The 20,967-nt window shown below is 33.9% G+C and overlaps 1 protein-coding gene across 2 annotated transcripts in view; it reads right to left on the bottom strand.

The window, feature by feature from the left end:
- Nucleotides 1–16,811: 16,811 nt before the first annotated feature.
- LOC146993264 (DNA repair protein XRCC2-like) overlaps nucleotides 16,812–20,967 on the bottom strand; it is a 37,748-nt gene continuing 33,592 nt past the window's right edge. For both annotated transcript variants that reach the window (XM_085807561.1, XM_085807562.1), the window contains one exon: nucleotides 16,812–17,849. In XM_085807561.1, the coding sequence (XP_085663687.1) occupies nucleotides 17,046–17,849 (804 nt within the window). In that variant the 3' untranslated portion in view covers nucleotides 16,812–17,045. The remainder of the gene's footprint in view (nucleotides 17,850–20,967) is intronic.

Raw genomic sequence — 20,967 nt, 5'->3', positions numbered from 1 at the left:
TGATTTGAAACACTTTTGTTACTGGAAGCATATGTTTGCGACCAACGGTTTCAAAAATAAAAGCCGGGTAATGACTTTTGTGGACATGATGCATATTCACGTTTTTAGTGTAAGGATTTATTATTCAGTTTTTAAAAGGTATATATTTTTTACTATGCAATGCATCTGTTTTATCGAGGTACTACACTGTTGCAAAAGCCGAATATCTTTTGAAATGTGAGAATACTGATAGAGCAAATTTGCGATCCACCCATCAACCAGAAAAGTAAAAATTCAGGCTTTTACAGCAAAAGGGAGGGCTCTAGCCATTTTAAAAAGCATTGCATGTAAAAGTATTCGCTTTGGTAGACAACATATTAAGTACTAGTTTTTCTTTAAGTAAAGTCCATTTCTAAGGCAATAATTAACACTTTCATATTATAATATATAATGTTATATATCGTATCGAAACCTAAGTCCCCGCGAACGGGCTGGCTGCATGGGTGTTTTCGTGGTTTTCCCCATGTGTAACGTGTATACGAGCCAGTTTCCCTTAGAAAGTCCTCCACGAAGGCATCCCTCCCCTTAGGCAGATAGCCCTAGTGTGCTTTGCCATAATTAAATACACACACACGAAACCTAAGTCATATACGTTCAACAACAGTGTTTACCAAAAAATAAGTCTACAGAAACTCAGGTAAATTAAATGACAACAATTATTTTATTTTTAAAATATGATTTTCTTTATACATTTCTAACACAAGCAGTACAAATCTGTGCAAAGCTTCAACCATCGTGCGACAGATAAATAACTGAACTAAAATGAAAAATACTGGATTGTAATGAAGACTTTTTCTAGCTCATTTTTCCAAAACATGACTTAGTTTAGCAAAATTTCCATGCAAGGAATCGGCATATCTTATCCTCTTTAAAACTATTTTTCAGCCACTCAGTTAGCAAAATTTAGCCGGTATACTTCCAAGTTTGACAACATAAATGGAAATAAAGTGGTTGTTTTTTAATCTTGGTATAAATTTGAGTTTCTATACATTTCACAATGTAGTAAGAACTTTACGAAGCTTGTAACTTGCTTTGAGGCATAAAGACATATAATGTAGATTTACAAGCTAGCATATAATTCAATAAATGTGATTTCAGTGCAAACTATGTGAGAACTAAGACTGGAAAATAATTGTGGCAATAAATCGTTTACAAATAAGTATTTATAAAATCTTCGTCTAGTAATAAAATCACTGGAAACCGCATGAGAAGATGAAATCGACAGTCATTCTTCTAAAATGCACATTTCGCGAGATGAAAGAAAAAGAAAGTTGAATATTTAGTATTTATTAAATGTTTTCAGAGATTAGCCTTATATATTACAAACAACGTTTGAATAAAAGAATATGAATATTATCAAAAATTACAAATGAATAAAATTTGATAATTTTATGTGATTGAGAAGATGCATATCTATATAAATGTTGTGAGAGAATATTCGCAGAAGTATATTCGTAAGTGTCTGTGATTTATAAATTGTTGTAACAGTGAAAAATAATTGTCTTTGTCGAATATAGTATTTTGTACTCAATCGTTAATTTACTAAACACTCGAGCTTACACATGTTCAAGTTATAGAATATACAGCAGAACCTTGATTATTCAAGGTAACTGAGACAGTAAACACCTAGGATAATTGAAACTCGTTTAACAGAAATTAAATTAGAAATTGTAATAATATTTTTTTCGAAAAGATTTTCTGAAATTCTACAAATAAATGTACGCGTATTACTATTGACATTTTAACATACTCTTCTAGTAGTAGAAAAAAAAATATTTCCTTCAACTAAGCAAGATGACAAAAATTTTCACTAAGAAACCGGAATGAACAAAGTGAAGAAAAATTTATGTAAATTGAAAAATTTTCTCAAATTTTTTGCATGCTCTTTTATGAGACATTGTTATTATTAATCTTCTAACTTTTTGGTGATAGCTGCCACACGATCACGCCAGCTTTTAATTAATAAAAAATCCATAGGAGAAGCATCAGGTCGTTGCTCTAAATATTGAAAAGCTTTGCTTAAGTCTTCAGCCTCCACACAATGCTTAATTTTCTCACTGTCCGTTTCCGTTTCATTGTCATCCTCAGCATAAATCTCATCACTGCAATTTTTGTTGTTATCCGGAATGATTTCTTCGTCAATAATAAATGATTTCATTGTTCGAATGATTTTTTTTCGTCATTTAAAACTTAAATAACTATTAATATGGCTTTTCAAAGCAAATTAAATATCTTTCAGTATTTTCATTATGTGATCATAGTCATTTTTATTAATGCGAATGTCAGTGAACAATTATTCAAATTGACATTTTAAAGTCTACAATCATAAGCTGACCTCATTTCTTCTTATTGAAGTAATAATTACTTTGAAATTATTTTTTATCGAATGGCGAGCACTTGTTTATTCAGCATTCGCCACTCCTAAGGCCAGAACCAGTGGTTATTTTATCGTGGAGGCACCTAATAGGCGGCCATCGTTACCTCCTATGAAGCGACGGACAGTTACAACCATGCTACCTCCGAGATTCGAACTCGGGTCCTTCGGTACCTAACCACTATACCGTTTGGGCGGTACTTTGAAATTATGACATATTCACATAGTTTAGTTCTGTAGGACATGCTTATCTTCTTTGAATCCATGCACTGGTAATCAGTTGCAAAAATAAGAACGAACTTTTGTATTCTATGACCTTAATTGATGATCTACGTACTTTTCGTATGAAAATACTAGAATTTTAAATGCTTCAAAATAAAATTTAAGAAATATTAATAACAGAAGTTTCATTTTAATAAATGAAAAGCTCAACAGATTCTTAACAATGTCAAGTATTATTTGTTATACGTTGAAACTGCATATGAAATAAAACAAAACTGGTTAAAATCGTTGTTTTATTGTTATTGATTTAATAACTGTGCTGCTCATAAACTACTTTATATGTAACTTTAAAAGTAAAGGTGTTACACAGTAAAGACACAGTAAATTAAAAATACTTTTTTAATCTATAATCAGCATTCGAAATATAATACAAAGATAAAAACGTAAAACTTAGTCCCAATTCTAGTAATTCAAATTATTAAATCCCATCCTTAAAAACTAATACAATGCCAATACCCAGTTGGCCACATTTTCACGTCCAAGGCAGAGAGTGTCTTTGGTGCTCTTTAATACATTTCTAGCACGAAGAAGACAGCTTATTCAAATTACCGATACAGTTGGCTCCAGATTAAACCTAGCACTTTGGGCGGCTGCCGTTTAAAAATCATGTGTAGGTTCTAAAACAATCGCATAATGTCATGCATAAATATCCTTAGATTCCTTTTCACTTTATTTGGAACTTTTGAAAGACAGTACAGCGGAAAAGAGAAACACTATCAAAATTAATCTCCACAGCCATTGTTTTTAGATGCACAGTTTTCATCACACTAATGTATGTAAAATGGAAAGGACTAACTGAAATATGAAAATATTAATTTTCATTCCCCCTTTGCTTAAAACAGTGGGTAACACACGCACGCGCACACATATTAAAATAATACAGTTTTAAATACTTTCTTTTTGTTTTTTAGCAGTGAAAAATAGTTCACCCGCTAAGTATTCATTAACTGCTGTTCAAAGACACTGTCAGTAAAATTTATAATAAAATTTTTCTTTACCGTACAGATATTCCTCAAGAATAAACTTCTCAAGTTCACTAAACATCAGCTCAAATCAGATCAAGTTACATGATTCGTTTAAAACACAGACGAAGCGAAATATTTCGAGGGGTATTTATTTTTATTTATTTATTTTTATTTTTTTTTAACTCTGCATTTGCTTGTTTGTGATATTCTTACATGGTAGCTCAAGTCAGTGACAAATTTTGGCAAAAGAATCTCAGCTGTATGAAAGCTTTCGTGTTTCATTAATGTGCAACGTGAATACCAGCCAGGGTCCCTTAAAGGTCGTATCACACATTCAAAACATTTCGGAAGAATCTCCATAGAACAATTTTTGTGCTTTGTCACATGATATGAAACAGCCAATTAAGGCGGATCGTTTTGGGGTTACCCATGTAAGGAGGAAATTAGTTCTCTATTACAAATAACGGGGAATTCGATGCTGATTTCCTGAATGATTGTTGAAAACGAACAACTTAACAATTTTTTGCGAGGTATACCAAATGCCGCATTGCTGTCAGCACACAAAAATCTGCCGCAGTTATCTTGCGAAAAAGAAATTCCAATAGAACTATAGACCCCCTCTTCCTCTTTGGCGGACGAATGTAGGAAGGACTAGCAACACTACTGTGCAGGCAAGCCTTCACATTTATTCAACATCAAGTCTGTTCACTGCGACCGCTCAATGACAAAGCGAGATTAACCACTACAACCGGTTTTCTCTCTCTTCTGCTAGACTCCAAAGGTGTAACAAAGAAAGTTTATGTACATTTCTTTGGGTGTAACACAGTCTTCTGTCCGTCCTCACCGCCGATGATGCGTGTCTGCAATTTGTTCTTTTTCGTGCCTTTCTGACGACCATCTCCATATAGTTTCAAGAAAATGCATTTTGTCAAAAAAATAATAGTAAGTGATATGAAGATTCAACTAAAATTGATCTAGATGCTGACTTCTGCGGTAAATGAATGATGTTTTACGACTTGAGACATTCTCGAAAGGAATTTCCGTGCACGTGTTGCGTCTTGATGCTAGAAGTGGCCTTGTGTTTCCACAAAAATATACTGGAATAATAATTCAAGTCAAAGTCCTTCGCCATAAAAACTGAATTTTGTTATCATGTAACTTTGGGTAACGAAGATGAACTGAGATTTTTTAGATTGGAACTTTACGCATTTTGTGCACGAAAGGTTAGGACTAAAAATGGTAGTACTGATTCTTACTGCTGCAGTAGTTTGCCGTTTATTGTCTTCTGTCTGGATATGTTTTCTTGATTTATAATAGTATTAATTTAAAATTTCACGATGTCAGGATATAATAAATTTCTCGTAATTCACACTATTTGAAGTGTCATCCTTTGGGGGTAAGTTACTCTTAATTCCATATTTTTTTTTTCAGATCACACATTTCATCCTGCACGTATCCAGTAATTTCTGGCTTATTGCGCTATTTTATATTACAACTACCTACCCTGAAATAAATCTCGACAGCAAGCTCACCTTCAAAAATCATTTCAAGAAAGGTCCATGAAAAATTTAATTATACTATTTGCAATATATTTCCCCTCCTTAGACGTCACAGCAAGCTCTCCATCAAAACCAAGGTTATATTTTACAAGTCTGTCCTTTGTCCTACTCTCCTCTACCCATCCTTTATTTGGGGTCAAGCTGCTAAATCCAAAATTCAACAGCTTCAGATTCTTCAAAACAAGACTCTCCAAGTGATCATTAACGCTCCTTCGTATATCAGGAACTCTGTCATCCACCATGACCTTAACATTCAATATATCAATAGCTACATTAGAAACAACGCCACTAAGTTCTACCTTTCAGTCAAACATCATCAAATTCTAATTATTTGCAATCAAAAACAAGCCCCTTTCCACCGGAAAAAATACGCTTATCCTGCTAACACTCTGATCATTTACTTATCTTTTCCACCTCTTCTCTTTTGCAGACTTCGGGGTCCACATTTCTAATGCGTTTCGAGTTTTTATCTCTAACATTGCCTCTGCTTGAATATCGCAATTTTAAATCAGACCTCCTTAGGGAATTTTCTCACCTCCTTTGCTGTTTCCCTTAAATGCATTCTTGCTATTCAACTGATGAATTTTTAAAACATACTGTGTAACACATACAGAGCAAAGGGAGCTTCGCTTCCGTTACACCATTCAACTAATGGTCAAGTCAATTTTTTTGCGAAAGAAAGGAGTCGTATGTCTTTCTTTCAGTGGCAAAGCAGGTAGAAAAATTGCTTGAAACAGTTATTCAGCTGAAATAAATGGATGTATGATACCAGCCTAAGACGTACCCCACGAACGCGTCCCTTCTCTTAGGTAAATAACTCTCGAATGCATGGCCATAATACAAAAAGTATGATATTCACATACAATTTAAAAGGCTTACATTTTATTAAAAGGCTTAAGTACAAAATTAATCCGTGTTGGATTCAGTCATAAGAAATAAAGGTGGTATAAAATTGTAACAGTTGTTAACTACATTTCAACTATTCCTTTGCCTACCAGCTGCCAAACGGATACGACTGTTATATATTCAGAGTTCAACCCAACTTTCAAATTCCAACTAAGAGCTGGCTTCATTGGCGTTTTTGTTGTTTTCCCGTGTGAAACGTGAATAAGAGCCAGTTTCCCTTAGAAAGTTCTCCACGAAAGCAGTTCTCTTTTTAAGCAGATAGCCCTTGTGCACTTTGACCTAATCGATTAAACAAGCCAAATATTAATCTAAACGAGCTAGTTAACGTATAGAAATTTATCGCATCTAGTTCGCCGAAAAACAAAAATCATGAATTTATTCTCCAAAGTTTTGTGAAATAAATTCTAGAATAGTTGCTTTACAATTAAATAATGAGGTATTTTACTAATATAAGCATTCGTATCGAGAATCACCATTTAGGCTTCTAAAGAATCTCGAAAGGAAATTTAGCAGTTCTCATTTGCATAAAACTAAATTTAAGATATCACAAATAAGGATCTAAATCTGTAGTCATGAGGACAAAAGGCTAATATTAATAATGGAGGCTTCCATAATAAGAAAATCTGCAAGTTACTTTAAGTCACGCAAATATAGTTTAGTAGTCTTCCCATCCTCTTCGAAAAGTGCTTTCATTTTCTACAGTAAGTATGGTAGAACTCAAATAAGCTCTTGTTATTTAAGCCACGAAATCACTTTCTTTAATAAATAACAACCATCGACAAAGCGATGGAAGGGAAACATTCGCAGATAACAAAGGTCTTCAGTTGCTAAGGTAAACTCCTCCTTTTCGATATCGAGCTAATGATTATTCTAGTCTCATCACTGATGATCTGTGATTCCTACAATCACAGAAAACGACATGTTGTGTCCTATTTTAATATATATTTATGAGTTTTTTTAGAGTCTTCTTTCAGAAAAATAATTGAAGGGTTTGTTTTCTTTGCAACGAAAATATATAGTTATTGCAAATATTATTCGTCTCCTGCAGGAGCATTTTTCAAGAATTTTTTTTTTTTTAAATAGGAATTATTTTCTATTTATGCCATGTGAAGAAATTTACAGTGAAATTAATGAGCTATATATTTTCTGACAAGTCATTAATTATCCTCTAATTGGAAAAATTCATTTCATTGATTTACTTTTTAAATATTAATTTTTATGCGCAGCATAATGTAATATATTAACTAATCTAAATCTAGTATATCAAACGGTGAAGAATATATCAGTGGTCTTCAAACTGTGTTCCAAGGAAACATGGGGATGTAGAAATCAAAATCAAAAATCGAAACAGTTTTTGATGCAGAAAAACTAAAAATATAAATCAGGCCTCAGCAACTTATGACCAAATGATGATCTATTTTATAATTTCAAATGACCACTAGAGTTCCGAAAATACGGCATAGTATGTAAAATAAATTATGAAACATAAATATAAAACGAGCACTCGAAGAATACGTAAAAAAAATTAAACGGAAACTAAATAATAATAATGACTTTTTACTTGATTACAATGTTGTAATAACGAACATGTATTTTTATTTCTAAAAAATAAAAATTGTAACATAATTTCAAGAAGAAATCGATAAGTTTGGAAACGCCGATCTAAATCCATAATTCCAAAAAATTGGCTTTATCATTTTGTCCGCATTCGGTTCAACTTATAAATGGAGCAAATATTTTCACATAATGAAGAAATTAATTTTAAGTAAGAAGAGGAACAGCTAAGTACCGAAAATTCAGATGCTTGTATTCGTCTTAAGACGACTACAAGGCCAAACTTAACTGATGTCACAAATTCAGCAGCAGGGAAGCCATTGATATCGAAAAAAAAAATAAAGTTCATTCAGTTATGTTAGTTTTTATAACAACTAGAATTATAGTTTTAATTTTTATGTTTAAAGCGTATTGTAATAATTTTCTCAATAAAATTTATCTTATTACTCACCAAGAAAGACTGTTCTAGATTTTGACCAGCAAGCAAAAGGTTTGCCGACGCCTGATCTAATTAATTGAGCATTGTTACTATGCCTAAAATAATATGAATATTGTACAACTAATTCTATGCTTAAAATTTTAATGAAATATTGATTTTTCATATAAAATAAACACTATCTTGATATATTTTCAACTTTTTTCAGCATTTACTTTTCTGATGATGATAAGGGTTCCAAAAAATTATAGTTCTATGGGTTCCTTGAGATTTAAAATTACTAGAATACACAATATTTGTGTAATGAGTTCAAATGACTGAATAAAACCATTATAAATAAACTATTATTAATAAACTATAAATTAAGATAAAATAACACGCCGAACAAGTATTAATTTAGAAGTCAGACAACAAAAATTAGCGTTGTATTTGCAAATTTTCACAAGACTAGTTTCGATGGTTTTAACCGGACCGTCATCCTCAGCTGCCAAAGCACAAATGTATTGAAAATTTGTAAATATACTGATTTTTGTTGTTTGACTTCTAAATTAAAACTGTAAATGTTGCACAATAAGCCGACAAAATGTCCTGATTCTTTTCAGAAAGGCAGTATGGATGACAAGGCTCATCTACATAGGGCTAATATGGTTGGGGATTTTCCCTGGAAAGTGAGGATATTAACCGGTTGGATTGGCTTACCAGATCTACATCGTATAGAACATGATGCGCAACGTATGGCCGATAATATATATTTAGTAAAAAATATACATTTATATAACATATTTACATAGTAAAAATACATATTTACGATATTACTATAGAATATATAACATTATATATTAAATGTTACTATGCATTATATAATACATATTGTGTAGAGCTTGTGCCCAAACAGAAAGGGATGCCACTTGATCGTCGTGGAAAACGAGTTTATGTAGAAGAGGAACTATTAAAAAGTATAGTGTTACACACAGGCAGTTTCGAGATTTTCTTCAGTCCATGCAATGCGAATATTCTTATGTGCCGGTCGTTCATGAAAGTAAGAAGGCTTAGTGCAGGGCATGTTTTTCGAGCGAATTTAGCAGTTGAAAGATGACACTGTGTCATTCTTCCATAAGAAACAGTTTTCTGTGGAGTGTGAAATGTTGAAAATTAAAATCTATTTATCGACGATATCTGGACTGAACTCAAAAGGTTTTAAACTAAAACTTGATCTGTTGGGAGGGCAGCTAGCTAGGAGAGACTTGTCTGTTTCCCGAGGTTAAAATTCAATACCCTCAGTAAATGAAAACAAGCTTAACAGTTATGAACATGGCCTGAGAAAAACTACATTTTGAGTTTGAACGCAGATTTCAAGATTTTATTGTCATTCAAACAGAAGTGGATACTTTCTCTATGTCTTTCAACATAAACTGTGAAGTACTGAGGCTGGATTTGCTACTTGAATCAATTGAGTTACAATCTAACAATCCTCACACGCAGTTATTTCTCGATGTTCCGAAATTAGAGTTTCACAAATCGTTACCGATAGCAAGTTTCCCAAATTTAATAACTAACACTAAGAAAATTAGTGCTATGTTTGCTTGATCTTCTTGCATGCGAACCAGTGTTTTCTACCATGATTCTATTAGAAACAGACTGTCAGATTAGCACTTAGCATCACTTCTCAGAATTGGTATATCACAATTGGAATCTGAATTTAAAGAATTTTTAAAAAGCAGTTGCAATTTCATTCATCACATTAATATTTGTATACCCTTTTTGAAGTTTTAGAATAGATTATATTGGCCCGCTAATTTTTTTTTTCTTATCCTTTTTGGCCGCTCTCAAAGAAATTTGTCCGTCACTAATATAGAACATGACTGAGATGCTCATGAGAGGGTTGTAGAGACATTAGGTAATTTTGAGGCCGGAGAGATGAAAAATTAGCAACGCCTTCGCCGGGAATCGAACCACGGACCTCTGGAATACGCGCCCAGCGTGCAGACCACCACACCACAAAGGCACACTAAGAGGGTGGGAGAAATACCTTACAGGGTCACTGCATCTCACCCACTTCCTCCCAGAAACCCCAGAACCTAAAAACAACGTTGCTAACAGGAGTGGGATCGACTGCCACAGAGACTCATAAATTGCCTCATTTCCATTATGAAGTTGCTTTATGAGAGCTGTATGTCTGTCAAAGAGAACAATACAATTCTAAGACAATCTTTTCTTCAATTTCGAACATTTGTTTCAGACTTTCCTGCGCTGATGAACCTTAAGTATTAAATCTTAAGTAAATTATAAAGCCTTAGGTAAAATTATCTTAATTATAAGCACCTGTGCACCTAAAAAGAATAAAATTAAATAACAGAGGGATTTTTTTGGTGAGCGAATTAAGTTTCTACTTGCAAAGGTATTTGAATTTAAAATCTGAGCATTAGATTTCTTCCAAAAATCAGGTACAGATTTCTTCCCTATTCAGTTTTTAGACAAACTCTATTTGAATATTTTAATCATTTTTGAATTATGCCGCCCAGATGAGAAAGTGGTTAGTGACTCTGACTGCTGCGCCGAAGGGCTCGGTTTCGAATCCCGTAAAAGGCATGGATGTAGATTGTCTGTCCTTTCACAGTAGGCAACTGTGGCTCACTCTTTAGAGTGTCTCTATAAGAAATTGACCACCACTTCCTGCCTAAGTAGTGGCCAACGCCTATAACGGCTAGTGCGCGCCATTGGAAAAAAAAAATATGTAAATATATTGAATTATTTGGAATAATTATTTATTTCACTACAATTTTGAAAACATTTTGCCAACAGCAGTTATTTTTCATTAATATAATGTTTTGCATGTACTGCTTAAAAATATCTTTTGCTTCAAATGGGACAAAGTCCATTTATACGTGTGGCCAAGTTTAGCAGTACAGTTTCGATTACAAATGCTACAAACTAAATACTGCCTATTCTCCTCCTGTTCAAATAGACGGAAGTTCCTTACATGCTGATAGGTTTTCTTTTCGGGGAAGGGCTGTAAAGGCAACTTATCAGTTTCAGTATTTATTATCAGATGCACAGTTGTGTAATAATTGCATATGAGTTTCTACATCATTGATATTACTATTACCAAAGGTCTCTGAGCAAACACGGCATGCCTTTTGGCTCATGAGTTCATCAAGAACTAAGGATTGGTTATTTGATTATGGCAAAGCTCACGACGGCTATCTACCTAAGGAGATGGATACCATCATGGAGGATGTTTTAAGGAAAAGTGGCTCGTATCTACGTTACGCACGGAGAAAGCCTCGAAAACGCCCATGCATCCATCCCATTCGCCTAGTATCGAGCCCAGATCAAACAACCGGTGATCAGCGATTTCGATTTTATTGCTCGGCCATTGGCGGGCACCAAGGAGTAAAAGAAGGATGAAACTTTCTTACATGACTGTTGAGAGTTTTCCGGGCACTAAAAAGTATACTAGCATTCAGGGTATGAGATCAAATTTATAAACATATTATACCTTATTCTTAGTCAAAAAGGTTGAAAAATTTCGAAAAGAACTTTTCCCCCCTCGTAAACGAACAGAATAATGAAAATATTATAGAAATCATAATGAAAAAGTTATTATTATTGTTATTAAACACATAAACAGTAGTTATGCTAATTTAAATTCTGGCGCGCGAAAGTACAGCAGTTCATTTGTTGGTAATAAAAGCAAACGGCGCTTGTGCAAGTCACTCAAAAATTTAGTCATAGGGAGCCGTTCACAGCCGTTCCTGTTTCGAGACACTAGTCAAATGGTCTCGCCCCTCTTTGGTCTGTAACTGAATAACGCCAAGTCGGCGCTCAACTTTTTGTGTAAACTCGTCTGTGTGTTCTATGTGATTTCGTCTTAATAAAACTGTGGTTGTCAATAAAAATTTGACTATGTATTCACCGAGCCACAAGACTTAAAAAAAGACACTAGGAACCTTGGATCACTAACAATTTTTTCACATGAAAAATATCTCGAATGGCGAACGATGTGTCGACATACAAACAAATAAGATGGCAACAAATGATATTCAAAATGTAGTAAAGAAAATGTCTTCAGAAGAAATAATCGGAAAGGAGAATGTTCTTAGTTATCTGATATGCGAAATATGTGCAAAATGGGTCAAAGTTTCAAAGGTTCATAGAGCATTATCATCCTGATAAAGCAATAGTAAGCCGTAGCATCATAACTATTTTTAATAATTTGGCAACGTGATTTCTTGCTTTAGGAACATTTTAAATCGAGAGGAACAAATCACAGTAGACAAATTTTTAATACGACAAGGCTCAGCTATTGTCAAGTAGAAGCGAGGGATATTAAGAGAAAGAGAAAAGAAAAAGACCTCAGAAAAACAGCAACTACCTGATATTTTTAAGGAATAGGATTTCCCTTTCAAACAATATATTTTGCATCTTTGGCTTCTTCACCGTTTTTTATACTTACACCGCCCACTTTCCTTCATGGCAATAAAGCAAAATTTAATTCGAGAGTTCAGCGCAAGTAAACACGGTATATAAGGTGGTTTCCTGAAAGGGGAAAAAAAAAGAGAGAGAGAGAGAGAGAAGATACGTGGACTCATCGTTGGTAAGTCATGTTTTTATTCTATCGGGATGCAGTCAGCACCTTAGTGTAGAATAAGAGCTTGTTAAAATTATGGAGGAAGAGGAATTGAGAAAGTGTTAAGGAGATTTAGGCGGAAAGAATTTATCGCCGACAGAAATTAGCCAACTGTACGATCTTGTTAAAGAACGGGAACAGCTAATAACTTCAGGGGTAAAAGCTCCGCAGGTTACTGAGAGAATTCATTAGATAACTATCAAACTTAATGATTTTTAGCTTAAAGCCAAAAATCAGGAAAGTTACTAGCACAATGAAAGATCCGAATCAGGAAAATGTTAAAATTAAACGAGTTAATTCTAAGACTAAAAAGAAAAAAGTAATTGATGATGAGGGCTTTATTTCCCCAAGAAACACGCTAAAAAGAACGCGTTCGGAAAGTGAAATAGCCGAACCACCGCAGAAAAATAAATTCGCAAAATTACTTGACGATGATAAAATGAATAGCACAGAAGGGGGAGAATTCTTAACCCCCAAAAAGACAGCCACGCATATCTCCCTCCCCATCGTACTCTGTGAATTTGCAGGAGACTGGGGAAAATTAAAAGCAAGAATTGAGGATACCATAAATATCAAAAATTATAAAGGCGGAATGACAGCAGACACACTAACGATTCGTGCAAAAACTTCAGACGGTTACCGTGCAATAACAGACATGTTTCAGAAAGACGGTGTGCCCTTTTATACCTTTCAAGTTAACTCTAAAAAGCCGATAAAAGTTGTAATCAAAAGATTACCCGCACTACAAAACCAGAAGAAATCGAACAAGAAATAAAAGAACTCGAAATCCCTGTTCGCAAAGTCAGGCATATTACTAGTTACAAAGACGGTCAAGTCGTTAAATTGCCCCTATTCCTATTTGAAACTAAGAAAAAGAAGCAAGAAAGAAAGTATGGATGCTAGAAAAATTGAGAGGATTGGATATTCTTGTAAGACCCTATAAGAAAAACCTGGCCCTGTGCAATGTGTTTCACGGAAGATATGAACAATCTGCCCTGCAATCCCCCACATAAGAGACTGTGGTGAACTCGAAAGCGAAATCTACTCCCTCACCTTAAAAATTCAAAATGCTACCAAAAGTTCGTCTTATGAATGTAAGAATTCCTACACTAGAAAAATCCCAGATGATATCCTAAATACTATCAAAGAAAGGAATATATTAAGGAAAAGGCATAATATCACTCAAGACCCTACTTTAAAAAAGCAAATTAATTATTTAAGCAGAAAAATTTCTAATGATATTAATGATTTTAAATTAAGCAGTTGGGAAGATTTATTGGATAACATAGGCGCAGATACACAGTTTGGAAAATTACTAATGCTATGAGGAAAGAAAAGACGAATCATATCGCCCCGTTAAATCATATGGGCTTGACCGTCACCACCGGAAAAACTGGTGGTGACGGCTTGACCCCCCATTTCGAATGTCTTCGCTGATACGCTGGAAGAGACTTTTCGGCCAAACCCTACGACCGACCCACAACACGAAGAGGAGATCAAAAATGAAATTAATAGCATCAAAGGCAGAGATAACCAAGATTTTATCAAATTTGTTTCACCAGGTGAAATTCAGTACATCATTAAAAGACTTAACATCAGGAAAGCCCGAGGTTTTGATGGGATAAACAATCGAGCCTTGAAAGCCCTCCCCCACAGACGTTTCGTACTACTTCCTAACATTTTAATGCGTGCATTAGAAACTGCTACTTCCCCTCTCAGTGGAAACACTCTATAATTATTACGATCTTAAAACTGGGGGAAAACCCATCGGAAGCTACCAGTTATCGTCCCATCAGCCTTTTACCGGCGATTGGAAAAGTATTCGAGAGAGCTCTTAACACCAGAATCTCAAGTCACCTAAAACGCCCTGATCTGATCGACCCAGACCAGTTCGCCTTCAGAAAGCACCACAGCACGACCCACCAAGTACTTAATGTTGTAGAATTTATTTCCAGCGCTTTTTCCACAAGACAGGAGTTACGGCGTGTTTCCTAGACCTGGAGAAAGCGTTCGACAGAGTCTGGCACGACTGCCTGACCTATAAATTCAATAATTTTATGTTCCCCAACAGTTTCGTGAAGCTCATCATTTCTTATCTGAAGAGAACGTTTTCAAGTTCGGGTTGGAGATACTCTGTCACAGAAGAAAGTAATACAAAGTGGGGTCCCGAAAGCTCAGTTATAGCACCAAAGCTTTTTAATATTTTTATAAATGACCTACCCAATCCATTGGTGTCTAAAACACTAAAATATGCAGATGACACAGTGATTTTGACGCAATCAAGAAGCCCGCAGTTAGTTCTAAACAACCTTCAATTCGACGTGAACGTTGTCGCCGCCTGGTGTCAGCTCTGGAAGGTAAAAATTAATACCTCAAAATGCAATATTGTTCTTTCGTCGTTACAGAAAAAATGAGAGAACAAATAGTGACATAAAAATTGGAAATGATATCATCCCAGTCTCTTCGTCCGCTAAATATCTCGGGGTGATTCTTGATGAACGACTTAGCTTTAAAGACCATGTAATTAACCAAGTTAACAAAGCAAATAGAGCTTACATGTCCCTCTATAATCTCATAGGACAGAAATCTAAACTTAGCTTAAAAATTAAACGTACTCTGTATTTAGCACTTATTGACCAATTTTGCTTTATGCAGCCCCAGCCTGGGCCACGGCGTTAAAGGCTGAACGAAGGAAAATTAACCTCCTACAAAATAAAATACTAAGAGCGATGGTTAATGCGCCTTGGTATGTTAGAAATACGATCATTTATGAAGACTTAAAAATTAAACCAATACCGGAGCAGATACTAATGGATGCTCACAACTTTTTTGAGAAAATGGAGAATTCGCCAGTCAATACTTTGAGAGAACTTACGAACTATGATCCCACTGTGGAAAGCGTCGTGAAACGACCTAGGTCAATTCACCACAATGTAACGTGGTAGCTGTAAATATGTATATAGTTTATACAGCTTATTTCATTTTATTCAAATATTTAATCAAGCACTTAATCCTAGTATTTAATCAAGATTTATTTCGTGTTTGTGAATTTGTGTTTACTACTAAGAATATGGACTTAGTGCCTGGACAGGCAAAGAATTTTAGTGTTATTTGTACAAAGTGTAAATAATCGAACTCACCACGCCTACCAATGTGGATCCAACCGTATTGTCTAGTACCGGTCACGTAATGCTCATACCCTGAATTCTCAAGAATTAGATATTATTCTCTCGAATCTCTCATTAAACAAAGTAGCGTTAAAACAGACACATCCCGGCAATAAAGATAATGAATGAATGAATCTCTCACTAAGCAGTTTTATGTTCTTCAGTCAGGACTCGGATGATTTTCATGACTTAAAAATTGAAATTTTTGCTATTATATTAGCGTACGCCACCTTAAAGCTCTAATTGCCTGATTTCTCAGACTCTTATTTTCGCCTTCGGTGAGTGGCGTGATAGCGCCCTAAATTTTTCTACAAATGTGAATGGTCGTATGGCAAGTTAAAAATGATCAGGTTTAAACTCTGATAAGTTGATGCCTGTAGTGAAAGTAAAGCATAAGCATGAAAATTTTCGGGTGTGATATTCCAACAGTATACTCCTTGTTAAAATTCCTTTATTTAAATTCTTTTTGGTAAACTCCAACTCCTGTCTATATTTTATACTTAACATCTCTTTTGTAATTATGTTTCATAACAGTAAATATATACTGGTATAAAATGTAATTCAATTTTCCCTATTTTTTATATTTTCAGTATTGTGTTGTGTATTAATATTGTATATTTTAAATTCAATGAAATTCCATGCAAAGTACTCTTTTCGAAGCAATTATTAAAGATCCAGGAACGGATTAAGTCATTTTATATTAATTCTTATGAGAAAAACTGTTTCGGTACACGAATATTTTGAATGACGAATTAGCTTCAAGAACGAATTAAGTTCGTGAACCATGTAAAATACAGCGGGATTTGATTACTTTCATTTTACTGAAATTACGCTAAAAGCAAAATGAAATGCAATTTCTTTTATCATGTATTCTTTGACAAACTATAAAAACTGTACACTGTTTGTTTTTTATGCTTTATTAAAACTCAAAAACCTACAAATATGCTTCAACATTTTGGAAAGTATATTTTCTCAAACATTAGACTTTTACAGTACTGTACTATTAAAATAGTTCTTAGACATTATTAAGTCTAAAACCCAAATACACATGATATGCATTTCAAGCAACTGTTCATACGTAAGTCATTTCAAGAATAAATAAATATATGTCAAATATTTTTGACAACAGCTTATCACAAATGTAACCTTTCGTGTTCTGCAAAGATAAAACCTTTGCTGCATATTGCACATGCTTTCCTAGATGAGTTGGAAGCATTAATCAAAGTAATCAAAGTTTTTTTCTCTGTAGAACCTGTATAAATCAGCTCTAGATGACAAGTAATTGAATTTCGCCAAAACTGACCAAGAATTTTTTTGTCACGCTCAGGATCATTCACAAGTTTTCGTTTCGTTACAAAAATTGGAATTTTGCAATTTTCAGAAATTTTTCGAATAACAGTTGTGATCTGAATATATTTCTCCAACAACTTTTGGTAATGAACAGATGCTGCTCGCATTTTATCTGACCAATAAAAAGAAGAAATTCCATCAATCATAATAATATTTTTGCCATCACAGAGGCATAGCAGATTTTTCATCGAACACAATGTTAATATAAAATTATCACAGTCAGAACATCTTATCAGTTGAAGCAAATTTAACCTTTCTTTGATAAATAACGATATTTCGTTTCCAGATACTGAGGCACCATAAGTGTCTCGTTTTAATTTTAGTCTCTTTTCTAATATTGTAATTAATCTGAAAAGATCAAAGTGGCAATCATTATCAATGAAGGTAACTTTAATATTTAATCCACCAAGAATTAAACCTTTCCATTTTCTCGGTAAAATACAGCAAATAATAAAATGGTATAAGAGTTCAGTTTTTCCAGCTCCTGATTCACCAGATATTTCAACAATGTCTTGTGAAGTTAAACGTGGAAATATTTGCTTTTCTAGAGAAGAAAAATTTGGACCAACTTCTAATCTAGAAAAAAGCTGAAATAACATTCATTAATGACACAAACTGAAAATAAATTACTTTTAATTACAAAAATTTTTAATGCGACAAGTTAAATTTTAACAAATGATCTAGAGCAGAGTTTTTCAAAAATTTTTAGGATCACTAATTTGTTTGAACTATATTTCGCCATACAGATGCCATTTTCCTGTTTGCATATGCATAAATAATTTAATTGATATTAATTACACACACACATATCATTTATATTCTATAATGCATTATTATATCTAATCAATTTTACATTATCTGCATTTACATTAAAATTATATTATACTACAGTTTTTCATAATTAATTAATTACACTAAAAATATTAATTTATATCTAATTTTTTCCAAAATATTACAGCATATATATTTTCATTTCTTTGCAATCAAAATTACATATATATATAATAATACGAAAATATCAATAATACAATACGATTAGGGTTACAACAATAGCAATAATATTTTAATATTAAATCAATGATATAGAGGAACTCTGTAAACAGTTCAATATAAAAATAGAGCTATATTAATAAATTTCATAAATAAATTCTTTAACACTTTATCAGAAGTCTTTTCTCGAATTTGGCTTAAAAAGCAGTAAAATATTATTCCACTAATTATGATGTGAATGATATAATGGCAAGAAAAATTAACTAGACATATTTTAAGAGAAAGCTACGCCGGAAAAGTAAAAGCACAGGAACACGTGCGTTTAACATTTAATAAATAGATAGCTCGTAATTTATATTTAAATTGAATAAATGTAATTGACTACTGTGTTAGCTGTAACCGTAATTCTAATCTTTTGCTTTCCAGAAATCTCCAGAAGCAAAGAAATTACTAAAACTCTCGCGCGACCGATAAAAAAACTTTAAAAAAGCCGGACAGAAACATCTCAGCTCAGTTATTTACTTAGCTGCTGTACTTTTGTTGATCGGATTAGCTTTCTCTGCGCTGTGGATTGAGTTCTATTGAAAGTTTTAGTACTTTAAGATATAGCTACTGGTTATATTACATGATATTGTGATATTGTACAAATATCTTTGAGGACAAATTCCAGCATTTTATTATATTTCTTTTGACAAGAATAAATTTTATTAACATTTTATCGGACTTGTGCATTCTATTTGTTACGAACCCAGTATACGCATGCAACAATACGATACTTATAGTTTTAGAGACTTTGAGATATGGACTGAACATATGTGCGCAACTGCTGTTGAAGGAAAAGGATATAAAACGTGAAGCTTGGGGATTTTGTCTTTGTACGGTATATTTGAATGACAGGCCATGTGATTAAGAGAAACTGCAAAAGCTTTCCACATCACTGCAATCAATAAATTTAGTTCGCTAGCCGACAGTTGATGACGCTTCAGTATTCTGGCGTGCAAAGTTGTTGACACTTGATGACGCTTCGGTATTCTGGCAAAGACGATGGTCAACAGGAGACCGAATCTACTCATTCTTTCCCAAAGTAAAACTAGAGCAAAGAAGTACCACAAACTTTTTAACTCAGTACTTCTCGAGCCATGGACCCTTCCAATCTTATCTCTACAGATTCGGTCTTAGAATCACGGATGAGTGTCAATGCGGAGAAGTCGGTGATCCAGATCACTATCTTTTCCAGTGTCCACACACAAGCACAATCCACTTAAAGAAGCCGTTAGAAGTCCATAAGCTAAAATGGGCAGAACTCCTAACAAAGAATACAGTTGATCATAGGAAGCTTAGAGACATATAGCAGTACTGCCGCCTAATAAGTAATACTCCAAATGGAAGCACTCACTAAAACTACTACAAAGAACTGACTGACTCTCTACCTTTTCCATTACTACGCAATAACCTGATTAAGGTGAAGTGTCACACCTAAAATAAATTAGCTACTCAATTCTCAATGATTAGCAGGATGCCAAGTTTCATCCGAAATAAGGAAAAGGGATTTTTTATTTTTGCTGACTCTCATGCTGAGTAAAGGGGTTACAGCCGAAAACATCGCGGCAAAAACATTGCGGACGAAAACGTCGCGGAGCAAACAACGCAAGGTGAAAACGTCGTGCTACAAAACATCATGGGAGGAAACATTGTGGTACAGCGGTTCAAAAATTTTGCAGTTTAAAAACACCGTCATCGAAAATATCGTGGTAAAAAATAAAGTATCTACAAATCATCGCATGACGATAACATCGCAGACATGCCTTTTTCAGGCTATAGTAACTGTAAATGGATATTCTCCATAATGATTTGTGACCGCAAGATGGAAAGAAGAATGATTTTTACTTTCATATTTTTTATTAAATAATAAATTTTTGCTGAGAAAATAAGAAGGTTTGGTTTGGTTTATTTAATTACGGCAAAGCACACTAGGGCTATCTGCCTAAGGGGAGGGATACGTTCGTGGAAGACTTTCTAAGGGAAACTGCCTCGTATACACGTTACACATGGGGAAAACCACGAAAACACCCATGCAGCCAGCCCGTTCGCGGGATTCGAACCTCTGACCGAACTATCAGTGTTCAGCGACTTTACCGCTCGGCCGCTGGTGGGCACGAGAAAATAAGAAGGAAACTTAAGCATAGAAAATTAATGCAACTTATAGCACTTAATAGAATTTTAAACCGACATAGTTAACTAACAAAGGCCATTAATAAATCATTTTTTATAAAGTTTTTACTGGTAATTTTTCATGAAAAGTATAATCTATAAGCTGCATTTAATTTTCTATGCTTAAGTTTCTTTCTGACTTTTTCAGCAAAAATTTATTAGTTAATAAAAAAATGTGAAAGTAAAAATTATCCTTCTTTACAACGAAGAAAAACAGAAACGGAACTCAGTGATAAGAAAATTTGCTAGAGGAGATTTAGTTCTAGTTTAACTAAATAAGCAAAATAAACTAGAAGTGCAACAAAAAGGCCCTGGAAAAACAGACCAGAAAATTACAGAAACCAATTACGTTGTAAGTTTCGAGGGACGAAATGAGCCAAGTACAGTAGAATTTGTTTTAACCAACAGCAACGGTACCTCGCCGATTCCGGATAATTGAATGTATGTAGAACTTGTTCATATTTTGTGATGCCATCTATAGTAATATGCAGCACGCGAAGTCTA

This window comes from Stegodyphus dumicola, chromosome X1 (assembly GCF_044657685.1).
Source record: "Stegodyphus dumicola isolate Sdum_Otavi_A_Nest chromosome X1, ASM4465768v1".
NCBI lineage: Eukaryota > Metazoa > Arthropoda > Arachnida > Araneae > Eresidae > Stegodyphus > Stegodyphus dumicola.
Note: the sequence above shows the minus strand (reverse complement) of the source record. Positions and strands in the feature narration are given on the sequence as shown.